Genomic DNA, 20,053 nt, shown 5'->3' on the forward strand with positions numbered 1-20,053 from the left:
CAATGCAAGAAGGTTCAGAGGAGAAATGATTGGGTTGTGAGAATCTTAACCCAATCAGTGAATTAATCCCCTACTAGGGATTAACTGAGTAGTAACTAAGTGATAGAGTGAATGTGGTTGGAGGAGGTGGGAATTAGGGTGTGGCTTTGGGGTATATGTTTGTATGTGGCAAGAGGAGACCTCTCTCTCTCTCCCTCTCCCTCTCCCTCCCTCCCTCCCCTTTCTGACCCTCATGTGAACTGCTTCTCTCTGCCATACTATTCTGCCATGATATTCAACCTCACCTTGAGCCCTGAGGAATGGACCTGGCTGTCTATGGACTGAGACCTCTGAAACTGTAAGCTTCCCAATAAATTTTTCCTCCTCTACAAATGCTCCAGTCAGATCTTTTAGTCATTGCAGAGATAAAGCTGTTTGAAACAGTATTAAAGGATATGGATGGAACATGATCATAGAAAGTGGCATGACTCCTGGGTGGCATCCTGGATGAGACAGGAAACCCCCACTATTGGCATTTGGAACAGAGCGATTAATGGCACAATTGTATTGATGCTGAATTTCACTTGGTAGGGTTCTGTGGATACAATGCAGGAGAATGTCACAGAGGGCAACATTGAAGTTGTTAGGAAAAATGAGGCAACATGTCAGAAAAAGTATATAAAAAGGAAGAGAGAAATAGAGTTCAAAGCAATGTTTTTCAATAGAGGAATTTGGGTGAAGAGGATAAGAATTTTCTTTTTATTCTTTTTACCACTTTTCCTTGGGCTTGAAACTGTTTCAGAACGATAATTTAGATAAGGTTAGAGCCTTCAAGATCCACTTTCCAAAAGCCCCACCTCTAAACATTGCTGCACTGGGGACAAAGCCTTCAACACATGAGCCTTTGGGGAATATTCCAGATCCAAACCATAGCAATGGAATTGTAAATCAATCAATGTGCTCACTTTGGAAATCTGTCTGGCAGTCTTTATTAGAGCTGAACATAAACATCTCTGTGACCTACTAATTTCTACCCTTGGTATTTCCTCAGCAGGAAAGCTTACATTGTGTCCCAAAAGAGATGTAGATGAATATTAAAAGGAACATTAATCAAAATACCCCTTAATTAAAAACAAAAAATGCCTGTAAACAATAGAATGGAAAAAACAAATTGTGGACTATTTATATAAATGGCTATTTTATAGCAATGAACTTGAACAAAATCCTGCATAGGCAGTAATATAATCTCACAATGTTGTATGGAGTAATTCAGACATGGACGTCTACACACTGCATAAATCAATTTATATAAAATTTAAAGATATATTAAAAATAATCTATGAATTAGAAAGCAACATGGGGAGACATTTGGTGGAGCAGGCTGATAAGGAATATGAATAGGACTCTTTTGCCTGGAATATTTCACCAATGTGTTCAGTTATGATTTAGACTCTTTTGGTATATATACATTATAAGACAATAATTTATTTTTAAAATTTGGCAGGCCTAGCCAATTCACAGATTCCTTAAGAACAATAAGTTCACATCCCTCCTCTCCTTTTTGACTTCAGTGGTTTATGATTCGTCTAGGTACTGTCCCTGTTTCTGCTAAAGCTTCAGTTAAAGCTGTTGGATTTTTTTCTGTTATCAGAAACCGTAAGTCGAAGGGTTCTTGTTCTTTAACTCTAGCTTTTGTTTTGGTGTCCACTGAAAACTAGGCTCTTCTATTTCCTTGAACAGCTTGTGTGAAATGACTTTGGATCTTCTTAACTGTAGAAACAGTCATTGTGCAGTATGTCGGGCAGCAGCCTGATGACTTCACTGTCCTCCACAGTTGGTATGTCTGAGCATTGATAAGCTGAAACACATAGTATCCTCTGAGTTTTTCTCCTCTATATTACCATCATGGCATCCCATTGAGTTGTGTGTGAAACTGTGTGAGGTAGGTTACATTCTCTATGAAGTCAATTATAGATTAACAAAGGCTGTATTATACCATATTTTTCCCCCTTAAAACAGGCCTTGGATCTGAATAAGGCTGAGAACACCTGGTCCAGGGAATACAAACCCTGGATAGGTGGGTCTGGACAAGGGAGACAGAAGGAAGAAAAATGGACTTGCTCAATCCCACCTTCCAGACCTTCTTACATCCCAGACTCTCCCACCTGGGGGTAGAGTGAACTTTGAAGCCCCTTGAACTGAGTACTACTAAGTTGATCTGTTGTTTACTAGCTGTCTGATCCTTTGAAAGTTACTTAAGCTACCTAAGCCTTGGTCTGTCTATAAAATGGCACCACTCATTTCTTTCTTCCTCTGGCTGCCTTGAGAACTGAGGAGTTAACTCAGGGCCAAAGCTGGCACAACAGATGATTGACCTATAATTGTCACTTAACCAATGTCAATGCACTTCCCGTCTTCCACCCCGTGCCAGGCCTGCAACACCTCTAAGGGTCTCTTCATGCAAATAATAATAATAAAAACATGCTTCCTCCTGTCCCTGCCTGGACCAGGCTCCTTGGGGAATCCTGTGTCTGTGCCACCTCTTTCCAATTAGACCCCAATACTGAAGGGATGAATTTTCCATAAATGTACTAGACAAAAATGAGATTACCATGACCAAATTTCCAACCAAATGGCGGGCTGGCCTGTAGCAGGGGTCTGAATATCACATTCCCAGGTTGCTCCTCTAACAGAGAACTTGTTGATTTCTGAGGTCTGGACAAGAAAAGTTCATTTGGGAGATTTTCAAGAAGCGTGGCTCTCTCATACTCTATCTCCATGAGTTCTCACCCTCCTGGGCAGACTTTAACCATGAAAATGAGTGTGTGTCACACTGGCTGCTCCTAGCCCCACCCTGGAAGTTCCCCTTCCAGGCATTGTGACATGGCTTTCTACATGGCAGCCCTGTGGTATAAAGGGAGCTGGAAAGGCAAGTTATTATCTCTGTAAAATCTTGTTTCTTTACTCTGCAGCAGAGGGACCATATTTACCATGTAGGAGATGGCCTATTAAGTACCTTGTCCACGGCTTGGAACACTCAGCTGGCTAATTCCTAACTACCTTCAAACAGTCATTCCTGTAGTCGTTCAGTAAGTACTTATTAAACTCTTAATGATGTGCCAGGCACTACTGTGGGACATTGCATTAGACAGTGGGAATCCACCAGTGAACAGCCATTCTTGTCCTTGTGGAGCTTAATTTTGGTGGGAGATATAGGCAGACAGACAGACACACACACACACACATGGTATGTCAGGTAGTGACAAGTGTTCAGAAGGACAAAGTAAGCACAGCAGGGAGAGAACAATAAAGGGCATTTCAGTCTTAGGTTGAGAAACCAGCAAAATCCTCACTGAGAAGGTAACTTCAAGGGAGGTTTGAAAGAAGTTTGAGAGAGAGTCAAATGAAAACCTGAGGAAAGAGTGTTCTAGCTTGTGCAAAGGCCCTGAGGTGGTAAGTTAACTGGAATACTTAAGAAACAGCAAAGAAGTGACTCAGTTGAAATAAAGTGAGAGAGAATTGCAGGGGATGATGTCAGATCCGTCATGGTGGCTAGATCATACTCATCTTCTTCTTGCACACAGTAGATTTACACAGAGTCATTTGTTTAAACCAGAATTGTTTTGTAAAATAGGAGGAAAATAAGGGGATTTAGTTTTCAGTCCTCATTCTATAAATTGTGGGGGAATGATGTTACTAGGAAAGGTGTTCATGTGGAAGCACATGGCTACTATGTTGTTTAAAGATGCTCCTCCAAGGCAACAGCTGCATTGCTGTCCTGGTTCACAAGGCCACAGCCCCCAAGTCCTCTGAACCCTCTCAGTGCTATTTGGCTTATTAGCGACCTAAACAGGAAATTCCTTCTAAAATGGCTTGAACAAATTCCTATGTTCTATTTTCTGACAAATTTCACTTTTTGAATAGAAATGTCATTCTTTTAATAACAATACACACTCTTACCTATTTTCCCCTTCACCTGCTCGGTGTCTTTTGATTTCCAAGGCTTGTTGCATAAGCCTCAGGACTAATCCATCCTCTGGTCACCACGAGGGCTATATTCCACCTTCCAGGCCCCGCTCACGAATGATGAATGAAGATCATGTCACCTCTGTCCCTTCTCTCACCTTCCAGTGGCTTCCCAGCTGACTGACAACAAAGCCACACTCCTAACCGTGTTCCGAGACCTTGCATGATTTGATGCCTGCCCATTTCCTCCCTGTGCATGCACACTATCTCACGGTAACTCCGTCTTCTTTTATCTCAGATGCCAGGGACTCTGCCCTTGCTGGTCCTCTGCCTGAAAAGCACTTTTCTCACATCTCAAAATGGGGGGCTCTCCTTGCTGGACAAGGTCATCTCATACAGGTCCTCCCCAGAGGGTCCATCTGGGACTTCCTGAACCAAAGTAGTGTCTTCCCCTGGGCACTTTCCGGCAGTTTTATCTAACTGGTTTCCCTGTTTAATTTTTGTCTAGCACTGACACTAGCAAAATCTAATTCCCACGGAAGGGGAGTTTTTATTTTTTCCACCACTGTGGCTTCAATGCCTACAAGGACACCCGGCACATAATAAAAACGGCTGTGAGTTCATACTGTTGTTCCAAGATGCTCCTCCAAGGCAACAGCTGCATTCCTGTCCTTTGTTCACCAGGCCACAGCCCCCACGTCCTCTGAACCCTCTCAGTGCTATCTGTGTGTGTGAGTGTGTGTGTGTGTCTGTCTGTCTGTCTGTCTATATCTCCCACCAAAATTAAGCTCCACAAGGACAAGAATGGCTGTTCACTGGTGGATTCCCACTGTCTAATGCAATGTCCCACAGCAGTGCCTGGCACATCATTAAGAGTTTAATAAGTACTGATTGAATGACTACAGGAATGACTGTTTGAAGGTAGTTAGGAATTAGCTAGCTGAGTGTTCCAAGCCATGGACAAGGTACTTAATAGGCCATCTCCTACATGGTGAATATTGTTCCTCAGCTATAGAGTAAAGAAACAAGATTTTACAGGGATAAATAACTTGCCTTTCCAGCTCCCTTTATACCACAGGGCTGCCATGTAGAAAGCCATGTCACAATGCCTGGAAGGGGAACTTCCAGGGTGGGGCTGTTGCCTAGCAGCCAGTCTGGACACACACTCATTTTCTTGGTTAAAGTCCGCCCAGGAGGGTGAGAACTCATGGAGATAGAGTATGAGAGAGCCACGCTTCTTGAAAATCTCCCAGATGAACTTTTCTTGTCCAGACCTCGGAAATCAACAAATTTTAAGTTAGAGGAGCAACCTGGGAGTGTGATATTCAGACCCCTGCTACAGGCCAGCCCGCCATTCGGTTGGAAATTTGGTTATGGTAATCTCATTTTTGTCTAGTACATTTATGGAAAATTCATCCCTTCAGTATTGGGGTCTAATTGGAAAGAGGTGGCACAGACACAGGATTCCCCAAGGAGCCTGGTCCAGGCAGGGACAGGAGGAAGCATGTTTTTATTATTATTATTTGCATGAAGAGACCCTTAGAGGTGTTGCAGGCCTGGCACGGGGTGGAAGACGGGAAGTGCATTGACATTGGTTAAGTGACAATTATAGGTCAATCATCTGTTGTGCCAGCTTTGGCCCTGAGTTAACTCCTCAGTTCTCAAGGCAGCCAGAGGAAGAAAGAAATGAGTGGTGCCATTTTATAGACAGACCAAGGCTTAGGTAGCTTAAGTAACTTTCAAAAGATCAGACAGCTAGTAAACAACAGACCAACTTAGTAGTACTCAGTTCAAGGGGCTTCAAAGTTCACTCTACCCCCAGGTGGGAGAGTCTGGGATGTAAGAAGGTCTGGAAGGTGGGATTGAGCAAGTCCATTTTTCTTCCTTCTGTCTCCCTTGTCCAGACCCACCTATCCAGGGTTTGTATTCCCTGGACCAGGTGTTCTCAGCCTTATTCAGATCCAAGGCCTGTTTTAAGGGGGAAAAAATATGGTATAATACAGCCTTTGTTAATCTATAATTGACTTCATAGAGAATGTAACCTACCTCACACAGTTTCACACACAACTCAATGGGATGCCATGATGGTAATATAGAGGAGAAAAACTCAGAGGATACTATGTGTTTCAGCTTATCAGTGCTCAGACAGATCAACTGTGGAGGACAGTGAAGTCATCAGGCTGCTGCCCGACATACTGCACAATGACTATGTCTACAATTAAGAAGATCCAAAGTCATTTCACACAAGCTGTTCAAGGAAATAGAAGAGCCTAGTTTTCAGTGGACACCAAAACAAAAGCTAGAGTTAAAGAACAAGAACCCTTCGACTTACGGTTTCTGATAACAGAAAAAAAAAATCCAACAGCTTTAACTGAAGCTTTAGCAGAAACAGGGACAGTACCTAGACGAATCATAAACCACTGAAGTCAAAAAGGAGAGGAGGGATGTGAACTTATTGTTCTTGAGGAAACTGTGAATTGGCTAGGCCTGCCAAATTTTTAAAAATAAATTATTTTGTTGTTTTATAATATATCTACCAAAAGGGTCTAAATCATAACTGAACACATTGGTGAAATATTCCAGGCAAAAGAGTCCTATTCGTATTCATTATCAGCCTGCTCCACCAAATGTCTCCCCATATATCTTTAGATTTTATATAAATTGATTTATCCAGTGTGTAGATGTCCATGTCTGAATTACTCCATACAACATTGTGAGATTATATTACTGCCTATGCAGGATTTTGTTCAAGTTCATTGCTATAAAATAGTCATTTATATAAGTATTCCACAATTTGTTCTTTCTATTCTATTGTTTATAGGCATTTTTGTTTCCAATTTCTTCATCAGTTTCTGCCTCAGCCTCTTGAGTAGCTGGGACTGCTCAAGTAATAGTCCACACTTGACACTTGATTTTTATGATTTTTTTCATCGTATATTTATTTTCACCTTCGTAAAGGTCTATATTTGCTAAAATTCATTCAATTTCATATCTGCCATTATCTCTTCAACTCTTGCATCTACCACACTCTCTGTCTCCATCCCTTATGGAATTCCAAATAAAAATGTATCCAAACTTTTCATTATCGTACTATCATTGTACTTACTATCTCTTACACTATTTTATGTATTTTCTACCCTTTTGCTTCTCCAAGCTTAAGTGTGGATACTTTCGTCGGATCCATTTTCCATTTCATTTATTCTTTTTTTAATTGATTTTATTTTTTAAATACATGAGAGCAGAATGCATTACAATTCTTATTACACATTAGAGCACAATTTTTCATAAGTATGTTCACACCAATTAGTGTTTTCATATATGTACTTTGGATAATGATGTACATCACATTCCACCATCATTGCTAAGCCTGCCCCCTTCCTTCCCCTCCCACCCCTCTGCCCTATCTAGAGTTCATCTATTCGTCCCATACTCCCTCTCCCTATCCCACTAGGAATCAGCCTCCTTATATCAGAGAAAACATTTGGCATTTGATTTTTGGGGATTGGCTAACTTAGCATTCTCTTCTCCAACTCCATCCATTTACCTTCAAATGCCATGATTTTATTCTGTTTTATTGCTGAGTAATATTCCATTGTGTATATATATATGCCACATTTTTTAAATCCATTTATCTAGTGAAGGGCGTCTAGTTTGGTTCCACAGTTTAGCTATTGTGAATTGTGCTGCTGTAAACATTGATGTGGCTGTGTCCCTGTAGATTGCTGTTTTTAAATCCTTTAAAAGGAATAGCTGGGTCAAATGGAGGTTCCATTCCCAGTTTTCCAAGAAATCTCCATACTGCTTTCCATATTGGCTGCACCAATCTGCAGTCCCACCAGCAATGTATGTGTATGCCTTTTTCCCTATATCCTCGCCAACACTAATGAACAATTGATAAATTTGGCATCAATCTGGATGTAGGTGGGCCCACATTGACACATGAACAGGAAATTAATGAGGAATTTCTCTTTCCTTTTAATATAATGGAAATTTTATTGACTTTGTTTTTAGGGTCTGGTTTATTTTCTTTTAGCCTCTTACCTCAGAAGCCATGCATTTACTTCGTGGTCACACATTTCCTTGTTTTCTTTTGCTTCCAAATGTTTGCCATGCGACTAGTCCTGTTGCTTTCTCCAAAATCTCAAGCCAAGCATGGTTATTTTAAATTCCACATTTAATGGAATTTGAATTTCCTTGGGGTCTATTTCTTCTACTCTTACTGATTTATTTTAGTATGAACAGTTATTTTATATCGAAAGTCAAATATTGTGCATGGAAAAATATCAGTTCAGGGTGTCAATGTTATTATTTTCAAAGATGATTTACTTCTGTCTCCTGCATGCAAGAAGGGGAGAAGCAAATTATTTTAGTGCAATTGGGAACTGAGTTGATACAAAGTTGGATTTCAGAGGCTTTTGAAAGCTCATCTATTTCTTTTTACTCTCATTTCCAGGGTTTATCTCTTTAGAGACCTAACTAGAATTCTAGGGTGTTTTCCAATCTCCCCCTCTTCATAGCCAGCCTAATTTTTTCCCCAGTTCTCAAACCGTCTGTCTAAAGCTCTGCTCAAATACTCTACTTCTCAGCCAGCTTTTTAATTAGCAAATGTCCAAAGAGAACAACACACCAACCGTTGGACTCACCCCTCAGTCGAGTTTGATCTGGTTTTTGTAAATCTCTGGGATTTAGTCCCTGCATTTTTTTTCTTCCTTAATGTCTCTGATAACTTGAAACATATTTATTTATTATGTCCAGCTTTTCTACCCAGGTTTTCTTGGCTAGGAGATTAGTCTGAAGTAGATCAGGCTATCAATATAGAAATTGGTTGCCATATCTTCAGCATACTTTATGAGATGTCTCTTGACATCTCATACTAATGCAAACGCTATTTTTAAAAAACACTTTTTCATCCAAATTCAAATTCAAACTGAAAAGTTACAAATGTTAAAATTACCTAAAATATTAATGAAAGTGATAAGTTATAAAATCAGTATCAACATCTCTTTACATTCTATTTACCATTGGCATTGCCATAATCATAATTTGAGTAGCAGAATGCTTGGAGTAAACTGAACAACGACTTTGAGATTCTATCTTTATTCCTTTTAAGCTTGGCTCCTCCTAACAACTTTCTATATTACTGGGCTTTCTACATTATCTCTTGGGGAAAAAAAATAGTACTAATAAATATAAGTACTTCCAGTTTTGCAGGACATTTGAATGTTATATGGTACATGAAATAATTCATTATATAACTGGACAATGCATTGCAGGATGTTTAGCCTATGTCACCAGTTGACCAGAAGCATCACCTTAATAATTTTTAAACAAAAATGCTTTCCCCAACTTGGAAGAAATGATTGTTTTTTTGTACCAGGGATTGAACCCAGGAGCACTTAACCAATGAGCCACATCCCCAGGGATATAGGGTCTTGTTAAGTTGCTTAGGGCCTCACTAAGTTGTTGAGGCTGGCTTTGAACTCACAGTCTTCCTGCCTCAGCATCCAAAGCTGCTGGGATTAAAGGTGGGTGCCATGGTTGAAAGAAAGGATTTTGACTGTTCTAATTACAAAGAGATGATAAATGTTTGAGGCCAAAGATATGCTTACCCTGATTTGCATATTACACTATGTAAACACATGCTGCAACATCACATAGTAATCCATAAATATGCAGAATTATTATGTGCCTATTTAAAACATAAAAAATATTTTAAATGCAAACCAAAAATAAGTGCTTCCACAATTTTCCAAAATATACTTTAGGCCCCAGATTCACTTTGGGGGGGAATCTTTATCATATCTATAAAATTCAGAATTTTATAGATTATAAATTAATGAAGGGGTTGGGGTTGTGGCTCAGTGGTAGAGAGCTTGCCTACCATGTGTGAGGCCCTGGGTTCAATCCTTAGCACCACATAAAAATAAATAAATAAAATAAAGGTATTGTGTCCATCTACAACTAAAAATATTTTTTAAAAAATAATTAATTAATGAAGATACTGCTAACCCAAAGTGTGTGTGGATCCCAAGTCATCTTTAAGGGGCCAAAGGGCAGTATGAACTGGTTACATTATGTCTCCTGTTACCTCCCACACCTGGATAACTCCTAAGGCCAACTTAAAATCCACTAAAACAAGTGAGTGTTAATATCCAAGACAAGGTAAAGAAGTCAACAACAAACAGACTGACGTTTTTTCTTGGGTTAGGATGGATGGACATTATCTTCAGTAATGTCCACCTCTTGAGTGATCAACTACAAAGTACCAGGCAATGCATTGATCTGATTCTGTCACCTTAATCCTTTCAGTATCCCTACAAAAAGGTAATATCAGTCCCAATTTAGAGATAAGCAAAAGGGGGTTTCAAATTAAAGGAATGCCCAAGATTTTTAAAAAATATTAAGCATTTCTATAATTCCACTGCACTCTACCTGTTCCACTCAGAGCCACCAGTCTTTAAAAAAAAAAAAAAAAAAAGACTCATGATGGTCTCCATCTTTTCCACCCCACCTCATTTCACAATATCCCCAACCTCCTTCTCCATCCCCCCCAGGAAGGTAGGAGGGGCAACCTGATTGGAAAGGGCTGAAAATAGGTAAAAGGGCCTCAGAGGGACCTGGCAAGGAACTAGATCTCAGCTCAACGCCCCTGGCACTCCCCTGCCCACTCTCCTACCCTAACCTCGAACTTCCTTCCATCCTTGAAGTTCAGACTTGGGGTACTGAACCCCCTCTCTACCTCTTCAGCAGTGGATTCCTCCTGGCGGTTTCCAAACCCTTTGCCACCCCCCTTGCTCACTCAGCCCCTCCAGCTAGGCTTCTAACAGACATCCTACCCCTGGCCCAGCTGCTAAACTCACTGCCCTCTGGGTTCTCTGCCCAGAGGTGCAGACTCTCACCTCCTGCTCAGCACTGCCACTTGCTGGCAGCCAGGATCCTGCACCTCCTCCCAACCTCCCCAGCTGGGGCCAGGCTAGTGCCTCTGTTCCCTTGGCTACTCAGTACACAGTGCTACAGGGGCTGTGAGAGATGTGCTCCAGCAGAGCTGGTGAGGAGGCATATGCAGGAGTCCAGAGCACAGGGAAGGAAAAGGCTGGTGAGGCTGGAAGGCTGGAGGGGAGGGAAGTGCAGTGGCCCCTAGGTGGAGTTTGGTCTGTTTTTCGTGAGAATTCCTTGGGGCCCAGGCCTCTGTTCTACTGTCTGAACTCTCCTCTCCTCCACAGCTTGCAGAGACCCAGTGCCTTCCCTAACCTGGAGTTTGTTCTTTCTTGATTTTCAGGGTTGCCGAGTAACTACTCCTTTGGATCATGCCAACCCAGGAGGCTCTTTCCTCACTTCTATCCCCCAAACCGGATGGGGAACGACTTTCTCCCTCTTAGGGGATTTCCTCACACAGGGCCTGGATGTTACATGACAGATGTGAGTATTCACTATCCCTTTCAAGGATCTGTTTCCTGGATGTGGAAGGGAGACCCAAGTCCCCTGGAAAACAAACACTAGGCTTTGTGATCTTCTGGGTCAGAGCATGAGAAAGTGCCTAGTGGGCAACCAGCTGTCCCAGCCAATACAGAGAGTAAAGGACCATGTTTCTACCCAAGGCAAGCAAGCCTTGTCTCCGTATGGACCCACTCCATCCCCACCTCAAAGGCTCTGAGCCAAGGCCAGCACCTTCCCACTGGTCCTACCTTCAGGCTGCCAGGTGCAACTGGAACAAGTTCAGACCTATGAGATTCAGAGGATGGAATTTATTAGAATGCACAAAGATGTCATTTATTCTATCTGTCCAACCACATCCCTCTTTTAATCAGCTTTTTTCTTGCTGCTACCAAAAGACCTGATAAGAACAATTTTAAGGAGGAAAAGTTTATTTCGGGGCTCATGGTTCAGAGGTCTCAGTCCATAGATGGCCAGCTTCATTCCTTGGGCCTGAGGGGAGGCAGAAAACCTGGTAGAAGAAAGCAGCTCAGAACATGAGGGTCAGGAAGCAGAGAGAAAGCTCTGCTCATAAGAACATAACATGAACCCCAAAGCACACCCCAGGGACCCACTTCCTCTAGGCACACCCTATCTGCCTAGAGTTGTCACCAAGTTAATCTCTATGCTGGGGAGGGGAATTTAAGTGCTGATTAATCAGCTCAAGGCTCTTGGAACAAAATCATCTCACCTCTCAACTTTCCTGCATTGTCTCATACATGAGCTTTTGGGAGACATCTCACATCTAAACTATGACACAAACCCTTGCAAAATTACATGTATTATTTATGTGATTGTTGTGTGGTATTGACCTTGAAGGAGTCAAGAGAGAAAGAGCAATGTCTTACAGAGTAGTTCAGATGAAGGCTGTTCACTGTGGTATTGATGTGTTTCTTTACTCCTTCTCTCTTTTTATTCATATGTTACTACTTGAAGTCCTATGGCTTGGCATACAGCCTCACCAAGATTCCAACCAGTACAAAAGGATATACTCTTGGAGCCAGAACAGCTATGAGGTTTAAGCCAGTCAACAAGGTAAAATGCTGGGATTTTATGATGATCCATGTGACTGCATGAAATGTTTGGGCATTAGCTTTGCAGAAGTGTGTGTATATTGGGAAGAGCAAAAACAGTTCACTGAGAAAATAGTCCCAACAAAGGATTTTAGTGCTGAGATGCATGAGGTCAAAATACTGGAAAATGCATTTATGTACGTCACATTATCCTGTCAGTTAAAAAAACAGGTTCTAACTTTTCTATCCTTTCGTGAGATTGAATTGTAAGTCTAATCTTTAGTAAAGGATCCTAATCTCTTTCTCTCACTCTCTCCCTCCCTCTCCTTCTCTCTTTCTCTCTTTCTCTCATGAAGTGGGTAGGGATGGGACCCAGGGACTTACTAGGCAAGTACACCACCACTGAGCTACATCCTTGGATTGAGGATCATAATCTCTGATTGGATGTTTACTTCCATGGAAACTCAAGGGATACTGGCTCTCAAAATTTCTCAGTGGGACCATTGGCATAGTGACTGCAAAAGTTGTCTTGGTTCTCTGCTCAGTCTAGGTTTATTACTATAACCTATATATCCAGCATGCTTGGTTTTCTATCCATATAAGCCTATTTGTATATCTTGAAATGGCTGAACCATACCTGATCTATAAATAGGAAAAGGAGAGTTGAGGGTTTTTGAAATGGAAGCATTTCTGTGTAGGTGTGTCTCCCTTTAACACACTGAATTTTTTTCTTGGTAATAGGAATCGACACTTCACCCAGGCAAGTACCAGAGAGTAGAGAATTGGAAGGAAAAAACAAAGCAAAGTTTTGTTCCATTTAATGCTTTGATGCCTCGATTTCAGAGCTATTCAAAAGCCAATTTCCCTGGGTATGTCTCCTCTTTTCTCTAGTATAGTTCAACAAAAAGCAATAGGCAAAGAAGTCCATAAATCAGTGATTATAACGAAACCACCCCACTCAATAAGAAACCACCCATCTTTAAAGATTTAATCCTCTTATCTCCCAGGTCTCTGGCCTTGTGTAATTGCAAAATCACAGCTATTCATCCAGTCAGTATTTATCAACATGCCAAATAGTTTGGGTTTGTTTGTTTATTTTTGTTTGTTTTGTTTTCCCAGTACTGGAGAATGAATCTCTGAGCCACATCTCCAGCCCCATTTACTTTTTTATTTTGAGACAGAATCTCACTAAGTCACCTAGGCTGACCCCAGACTCGAAGTCCTCCTGCCTCAGCCTCCTGAATCCCTGATAGGACAGATCTGTGCCATGACACCTGGCTACTTTGTAGTTTGTAGGTTGCAAAATTCTTGCAGTAAACCCACCTCACGAGGCTCTGAGCTTGGAGTCTAGAGTCCAAATAGATGAGAAGTAAATACACAAGGAAATACCAATAGTAGTAAAGATGGTGACCATGTAATTTATCTGTCCAACTATGACACTTCTGAGAGTGAAAGAGAAGCAGCCATGAGCTGGGGCTGTTGTGGACAAACCAAAAAGTACAGTGACCGGGAAAGGTGCTATGAGGAAACTTTAAACAGGACCATGATGTAAAGGTAGTGGGTGGTTAAGAAAGGACGCTCTGAGCACATCACACTTGATCTGATTTTTGAGTGACAAGATTGAGCCAGCCCTGGGAAGGTCTGGAGACAGCACACACCGGGCAGAAGAGGTCGGAAGTGCAAAGGCTGTAAATTGGGAAAGAACTTCGTGTGAGGGAAAGAAGAAGAAGACTAGTATGGCTAGAGGGCAGTGAGCAAGAAGGAAGAGAGAGAGGGCGGAGAGGACTTTGGGGGTCAAGGGGCTTATTCTTAATATGTTAGGAAACCACGTGGAATGTATGAAATTACACATCAAAGGGTCAGGGTCTTTCTTTTACTGATGAGAAGTCCAAAGATCATACAGTGAAAGTAACTTTTTCAAGTTTGTGTTAAGAAAGTTGAAGTGTTGAATTTTGACCCTCAGTCCACCACAGTAGAATTAACACCAAAAATAAAGTTTTTTTTTAATTTTGTATTTTTTCTTTTCAGTTATACATAACTGTAGAATATATTTTGACATATCATAGATACATGAAGCATAACTTTGCATTCTTCTGGTTACAAAAGTTCACTCTTCCTGATGGCTGAGTAATATTACATATGTATATATACCAGATTTTCTTTATCCATTCATCTGGTGAAGGGCATCTAGGTTGGCTCCATAGCTTAGCTATTGTGAATTGAGCTGCTATAAACATTGATGTGGCCATGTCACTATAATATGCTGATTTTAAGTCTTTGAGGAATATACCCTGAGTGGGACAACTGGGTCAAATGGTGATTCCATTTGAAGTTTTCTGAGAAATCTCCATACTGCTTTCCAACATTCAGTGCCACCAGCAATGTATGAGTGTACCCTTCCCCCCACATCCTTGCCAATATTTATTATTACTTGTATTCTTGATAATTGCCATTCTGACTAGAGGGAGATGAAATCTCAGTGTAGTTTTCAAAAGACACAAGTTTGAGGAACAAAGACAATTCTAAAATAATCCATGGCCAAGAAATTTAATTGGTTCCGCTTTGATGTCCCTAAATTGCAGATATAGTATTTCAACATTTTAACCACGAACTTTAAATAATAAAACTAATTTATCATTATTATAGATCTCTTCTAGCAACACCTCTTTAGAGATCTTCTGGTGCCCAGCTCAGAACACTGAATTGTACACATATTTTTTAAAAGCAGTCTATACCTTAGCTAATAAGAAATTCATTAACAGGGAAAATAAATAAACAAGGAGAGAAATAAATTACAGTAGATGGGGTAGAGAGAGAAGATGTGAGGGAAGGGGAGGGGGGATAGTAGAGGATAGGAAAGGTAGCAGAATACAACAGTTACTAATAGGGCATTATGTAAAATTGTGGATGTGTAACCGACGTGATTCTGCAATCTGCATTTGGGGTAAAATTGGGAGTTCATAACGCACTTCAATCTAATGTATGAAATATGATATGTCAAGAGCTTTGTAATGTTGTGAACAACCAATAAAAAACAAAAAAAAAAGAAATTCATTAACAAGCAAAAGCACCCCACGCTTTCCCAGCATTAAAAAGTTAATCAGTCCATTGCCTTCTCCCAAGAGGTTAAACCTACTTCAGTGATGGCCATGCTACCTAATAGTTGAGTTTGTCCTATGCCACTGACTCATTCTACATGATGTTTGTATTTTTTTATTTCTAGCCCTGGTACATACAACCTAGAGAAGAAGCCATTCCCAAAAATTACTTGGCCAATGAAATTTGGATCTCCAGATTGGGCTCAGGTTCCAAGTCTACAGAAAAGAACTCTAAAAGCTGAGGTAATAAGATTGGATTTCTGTAGATTGCTCTGTCTAATATGTTCATATTTATCAAGGGTTAATAACCAGAAGCTTGTAAATGAAGTTCATGATTCCCCTGAAATTATATGCACAGTTTTGTGTGCATAGAAATATGAGGATCCTTTTGAGAGAGTTACATAGTTTGATTAGATTTTTAACCGTGTATAGGACTGACTTAAAGTCATGTTTTCTTATTTGTTCCTCAAGTCATCTTTTGGAGTAGGTTCAGGAGAAATATCCCTTTAAGACAATGGATGATACTGGAACCCAGGAAGATTGATTCATACAACTTCTACAACTGGACTCCTAAAGCAGTGCTCTTTCTGACATAAAGTTGAGTGTTAAATGATTGGAGGGCTGTAGAGCACTCTGGTTAAGAGCACAGACTCTGGGGATAATACTGCCTGAGTTCAAACACACCAGCTCCTGTGTAGACTAGCTATGTGATCTTAGGCAAGTCCTTTAACTTTTCTAAGCATCTGTTTTCTTACCTTTAAAATGAAATAATAACAGAGTTGATCTGATATGGTTGTAAAGATTAATAATGGAGAGAATGTAGAAAAGCATTTAACTCAGTAATGATAACATATGCTTCTGTCCATGTTAGCTATCATACTTCTTGAAGTACCCTTCTTTCCTAGTGGAATTTAGGATTAATTCTGCAAATATTTATATTTGTGGAATTAATATAATTGTGCTAAGGCATATAGGTAACATTCATAATTAATATAACATATTAATATAATTGTGCTAAGGCATACAGGTAACATTCAAGAATTAGACATATAATCTGTGTCTTCAAGAAGCCAAACAACTTTTTTTATCATAGTAAGATGATAAATGGTAGATGTGCACAAATGTTGAGAAAATGACTAAGGCTGTATTACTAGAAACTGGGGTTTACCTGGGCCACGCAGGTAATGCATGCTTCTATTTTGCATGCTTCTATTTTGAATGCAAGGTCCTGGGTTCAATCCCCAGTGCCACACACACACAGGAAGGCAGAAGATTCTCATTAGAACATTGTCTTTCATTGCAGCTGTCCACAGACAAAGAATTTAGAAAGCATCGGAACCGAGTTGCTTACTTAAGCCTGTTTTACGATTGAGAAGTGATCACTTCCTTCACATGCTTCTCCTGATCACAGACTCTTCAGAATAGAGGATAGAGCTGCTCTTGGTCTGCATCACCACGGCCCTCATGTCTTTCAGCCCCAGGCCCAGAACGTGTTAAGACTGAGATTTGTGAGCATAAAAACTGGTTCCAAGTGTTCTTTCTCCTGCTGCTGGTTTATGATCTGGGGGTTCCTGGTGGGTGTTCAGGTGGATGGTTTCATTTGAGTGAAAGACTCTTGGGCCCTTGCCCTTTATTCACAATTCCCAGGGACCAGCCTTATATGTTCTAAAACTAGCTCTGGTAATATGTAGCTGTTGGCCTACATGTATCAAGAGCTTGGATGGGAGGTGGGCTTGCTAGACATGGAGGATGCTTAAATGTGGGTTAAATCATTCCTGATTTAGGAAGTCTTCCAAGCTTTAGTGTGGAGTAGGAAGACCCTGAGTAGGTTGCCTTTCCCAGACTAACATAAAACACAGAGAACCAAAAATTCCCTCCTCCCACTACATCATCTATTTAATCTGCTATTCAACATATATATTGAGGTCATGACTCCATGTCAGTCAGTGGTAGGCACTGGAACATATTGGGATTCAACTTACACTAATCTACTAGTACCTTGAGGCTGGCCAGAAGTCTGAGACCTCCCCAGGTTGACTGCCCTTCAGTCTGGACAAGGACCTCTGGAGCCTAATAGCTAGTCCAAGGGTATAAAGATCACAAAGCAGCAGCCATGTATAAAGTACTTACCCACACACCCTGGTCTGGTAGGTAGGCTTCTTAATTTTCAACATTAACTCTCCAGACTGTAATTTATTCACGATTGTCATTAAGTGTGGTCTACTTTATCTTTTTTCCCCCCCAGTGGGAGATACTGGGAATTGAATCCATGGACTCTTTGCCAGTGAGCTACATCCCCCATCCTTTTTTGTTTTGTTTTGAGACAAGTTCTCACAAAGTTGCTGAGGTTCACCTTGAACTTACAATCTTCCTGTCTCAGCCCTCCCAAGTCACTGGGATTACAGATATGTGCCACCACACCAAGATTTCTAGCTTATTTTTTAATGAGTAGGTCCTTTTGTATCACTTACCTCTTAGTAATTATCCCCAAAACTCTGAAAGAGTCTGGATTTCAAAGAGTGAAAAGCTGATAGTGGCCACAGAAAAGTTCCAGCCCACTACAACCCTGAGAGCCACCCCACAGCAAGTGTTAGCTGGAGAAAAGGATAGACAAAAACCTCCTGGTGAATGACCTTGGAGAAGCCGAATTCCAGAACAGCCATGGTCTTCTGAAATCACAAAGGGTGAGGGTCAGAAATGTCTCTATAGGAAACCAAATTGGAATGTTAAGGATACCTGATGCTTAGAACTTACCTAGTACTTAGACATCTTTCAATCTGATGATTGAATGGTTTCTGTTCACCTGTGGAGAAGAGTTGATGACTTGAGAGTCAGGATGAACTCTTACCACCCCTCCCACATGCTTCCCTCCTTTTCTCCTGTGGATCCATATATTTACATGCAGACGGATTCAGAGACAATAATTTAGCACTTGTCATTGTTTCTGATCCAAGATCTTTTGCCCCTTCTTAGGAATTTATTGACAGCAGGATGGAACATCTTTCCCACTGCTTGGTCCATAGGCTCAGAGCTTTTCCCAGGGAAGGAAACTCTCTTTCCTAAAATAGTAATCTGGTGCTGGGGGTGTAGTTCAGTGGTGGAGCACTTGCCTAGCATGGGCAAGGCCCTGGGTTCAATCCCCAGCACCCCACACACACATATACGAAGAAAGAAAGAAAGTAAAAATCACATCCTGTTAAATAATAAAATAGTAATCCGACTTGATCAAAAATAAATTGTAATAGAACCTCAATTAATATTCAGGGTCTCCAAAAATGCTAAACTGTTAACAAGTGGCACAAATACTTAAGAAAAAAAAAATCATGAGACCTGGAAGTGTAGCTCAGTAGGAGAGTGCTTACCTAGCATGTGCAAGTGTGGGGATCTCCAGGACCCCAAAAGGAAATAAATAAATAAATAAAACCAGTACCAAAGACAAAATGTAGTGGGCCATATGTATTTTATATCTGGATTTGTTCAAGAGGCTTACAAGATTTTGGGGGGTTCATTTAGTAAAATCATAGTGCTTAGTGAGGTAGGGTTTCCAATATAACAGAGAGATTGATATAACATAGAGACTGCATGAAATCCTGGAGGATGTAGCTTGACATGCAGCACAAGAGAATCTGTGACAATGTGGAATTTAATGGCCAATTGCAGCAGGATTATAACCATGCACATGTACTAGGAGAGATTCATACTCAGCAAAAATTTGGAAATCGATTTAAATCACATTAAAGTCTTCCAGTGTGTTTCATGTGCTCTGTGACATTTTAAACAGCATATTATTAAATAATAAATTATATTTAATCATATTTTTATGGCTTGAGGAAAAAGTAAGTAATAATGAGGTTAGTCTGCCCTTCCTCTGTGCACATTTAAAAGCTCCAACCGCAGGTCTTGTCCCTGCAGAATGCAGGCATCAGAGCCAGAATTGTAATTTATTCAGTCTTCGAACCTCATAGTGTAGTCCTCAGCATTGTCCTGGCCAAGCCACTTAGTGCCTTAGTCAGCGTGGGGGACTTTTGGTCTTCCATGCAGGTATTTGTGTTCCACTTCAGAATGTGTCGCTCCATAGGTGTGGGGTGAAGAAGGGAAAGAGCACGTCACCGTCCAATGTCACATTGGAAGAGAAAGAACTGAAATGGGCGGAAAACTAGGAAGAAATGGGAAGGAGATGCAGAAGAGGACATCATGGAAACAACATTAATCTCACATGTTCTTTAGAGAAAATCTTGTCTCATAAAGTGAAGAGACAAATTTATGAGACAAGACAAATTTATAAATTGATGTCAGGCTACAGATGCGTGCCATTCTGGCTAACCTGTACCCAGAGGTTATTTGGGGAAAACAGTGCACTCAGATGCACCCAGGTGGTTCTTCCCTCTTGGGGCTTTGGCAAACACTGCTTGCCAGTCATTCTGCTTTCAGCACAGGTTTCAAGTAAGCACAATCAATTCAAGTTGGAAGGGAGATCAGATTATTTGAAATTCTTCTCTAGCTATTTATGGGAGCAGAATAGAA

The 20,053-nt window shown here is 40.8% G+C and overlaps 1 protein-coding gene across 1 annotated transcript; it reads left to right on the plus strand.

The window, feature by feature from the left end:
• Window positions 1-1,773: 1,773 nt before the first annotated feature.
• On the plus strand, window positions 1,774-16,901 carry LOC144249359 (ciliary microtubule-associated protein 3-like). Its single transcript, XM_077791593.1, has 6 exons — window positions 1,774-1,816; window positions 11,225-11,364; window positions 12,355-12,453; window positions 13,173-13,300; window positions 15,655-15,772; window positions 16,833-16,901. Exons 1-6 carry the CDS (start codon window positions 1,774-1,776, stop codon window positions 16,899-16,901), a joined length of 597 nt encoding a protein of 198 aa, XP_077647719.1.
• The last annotated feature ends 3,152 nt before the right edge of the window (window positions 16,902-20,053 follow it).

This window comes from Urocitellus parryii, chromosome 11 (assembly GCF_045843805.1).
Source record: "Urocitellus parryii isolate mUroPar1 chromosome 11, mUroPar1.hap1, whole genome shotgun sequence".
NCBI lineage: Eukaryota > Metazoa > Chordata > Mammalia > Rodentia > Sciuridae > Urocitellus > Urocitellus parryii.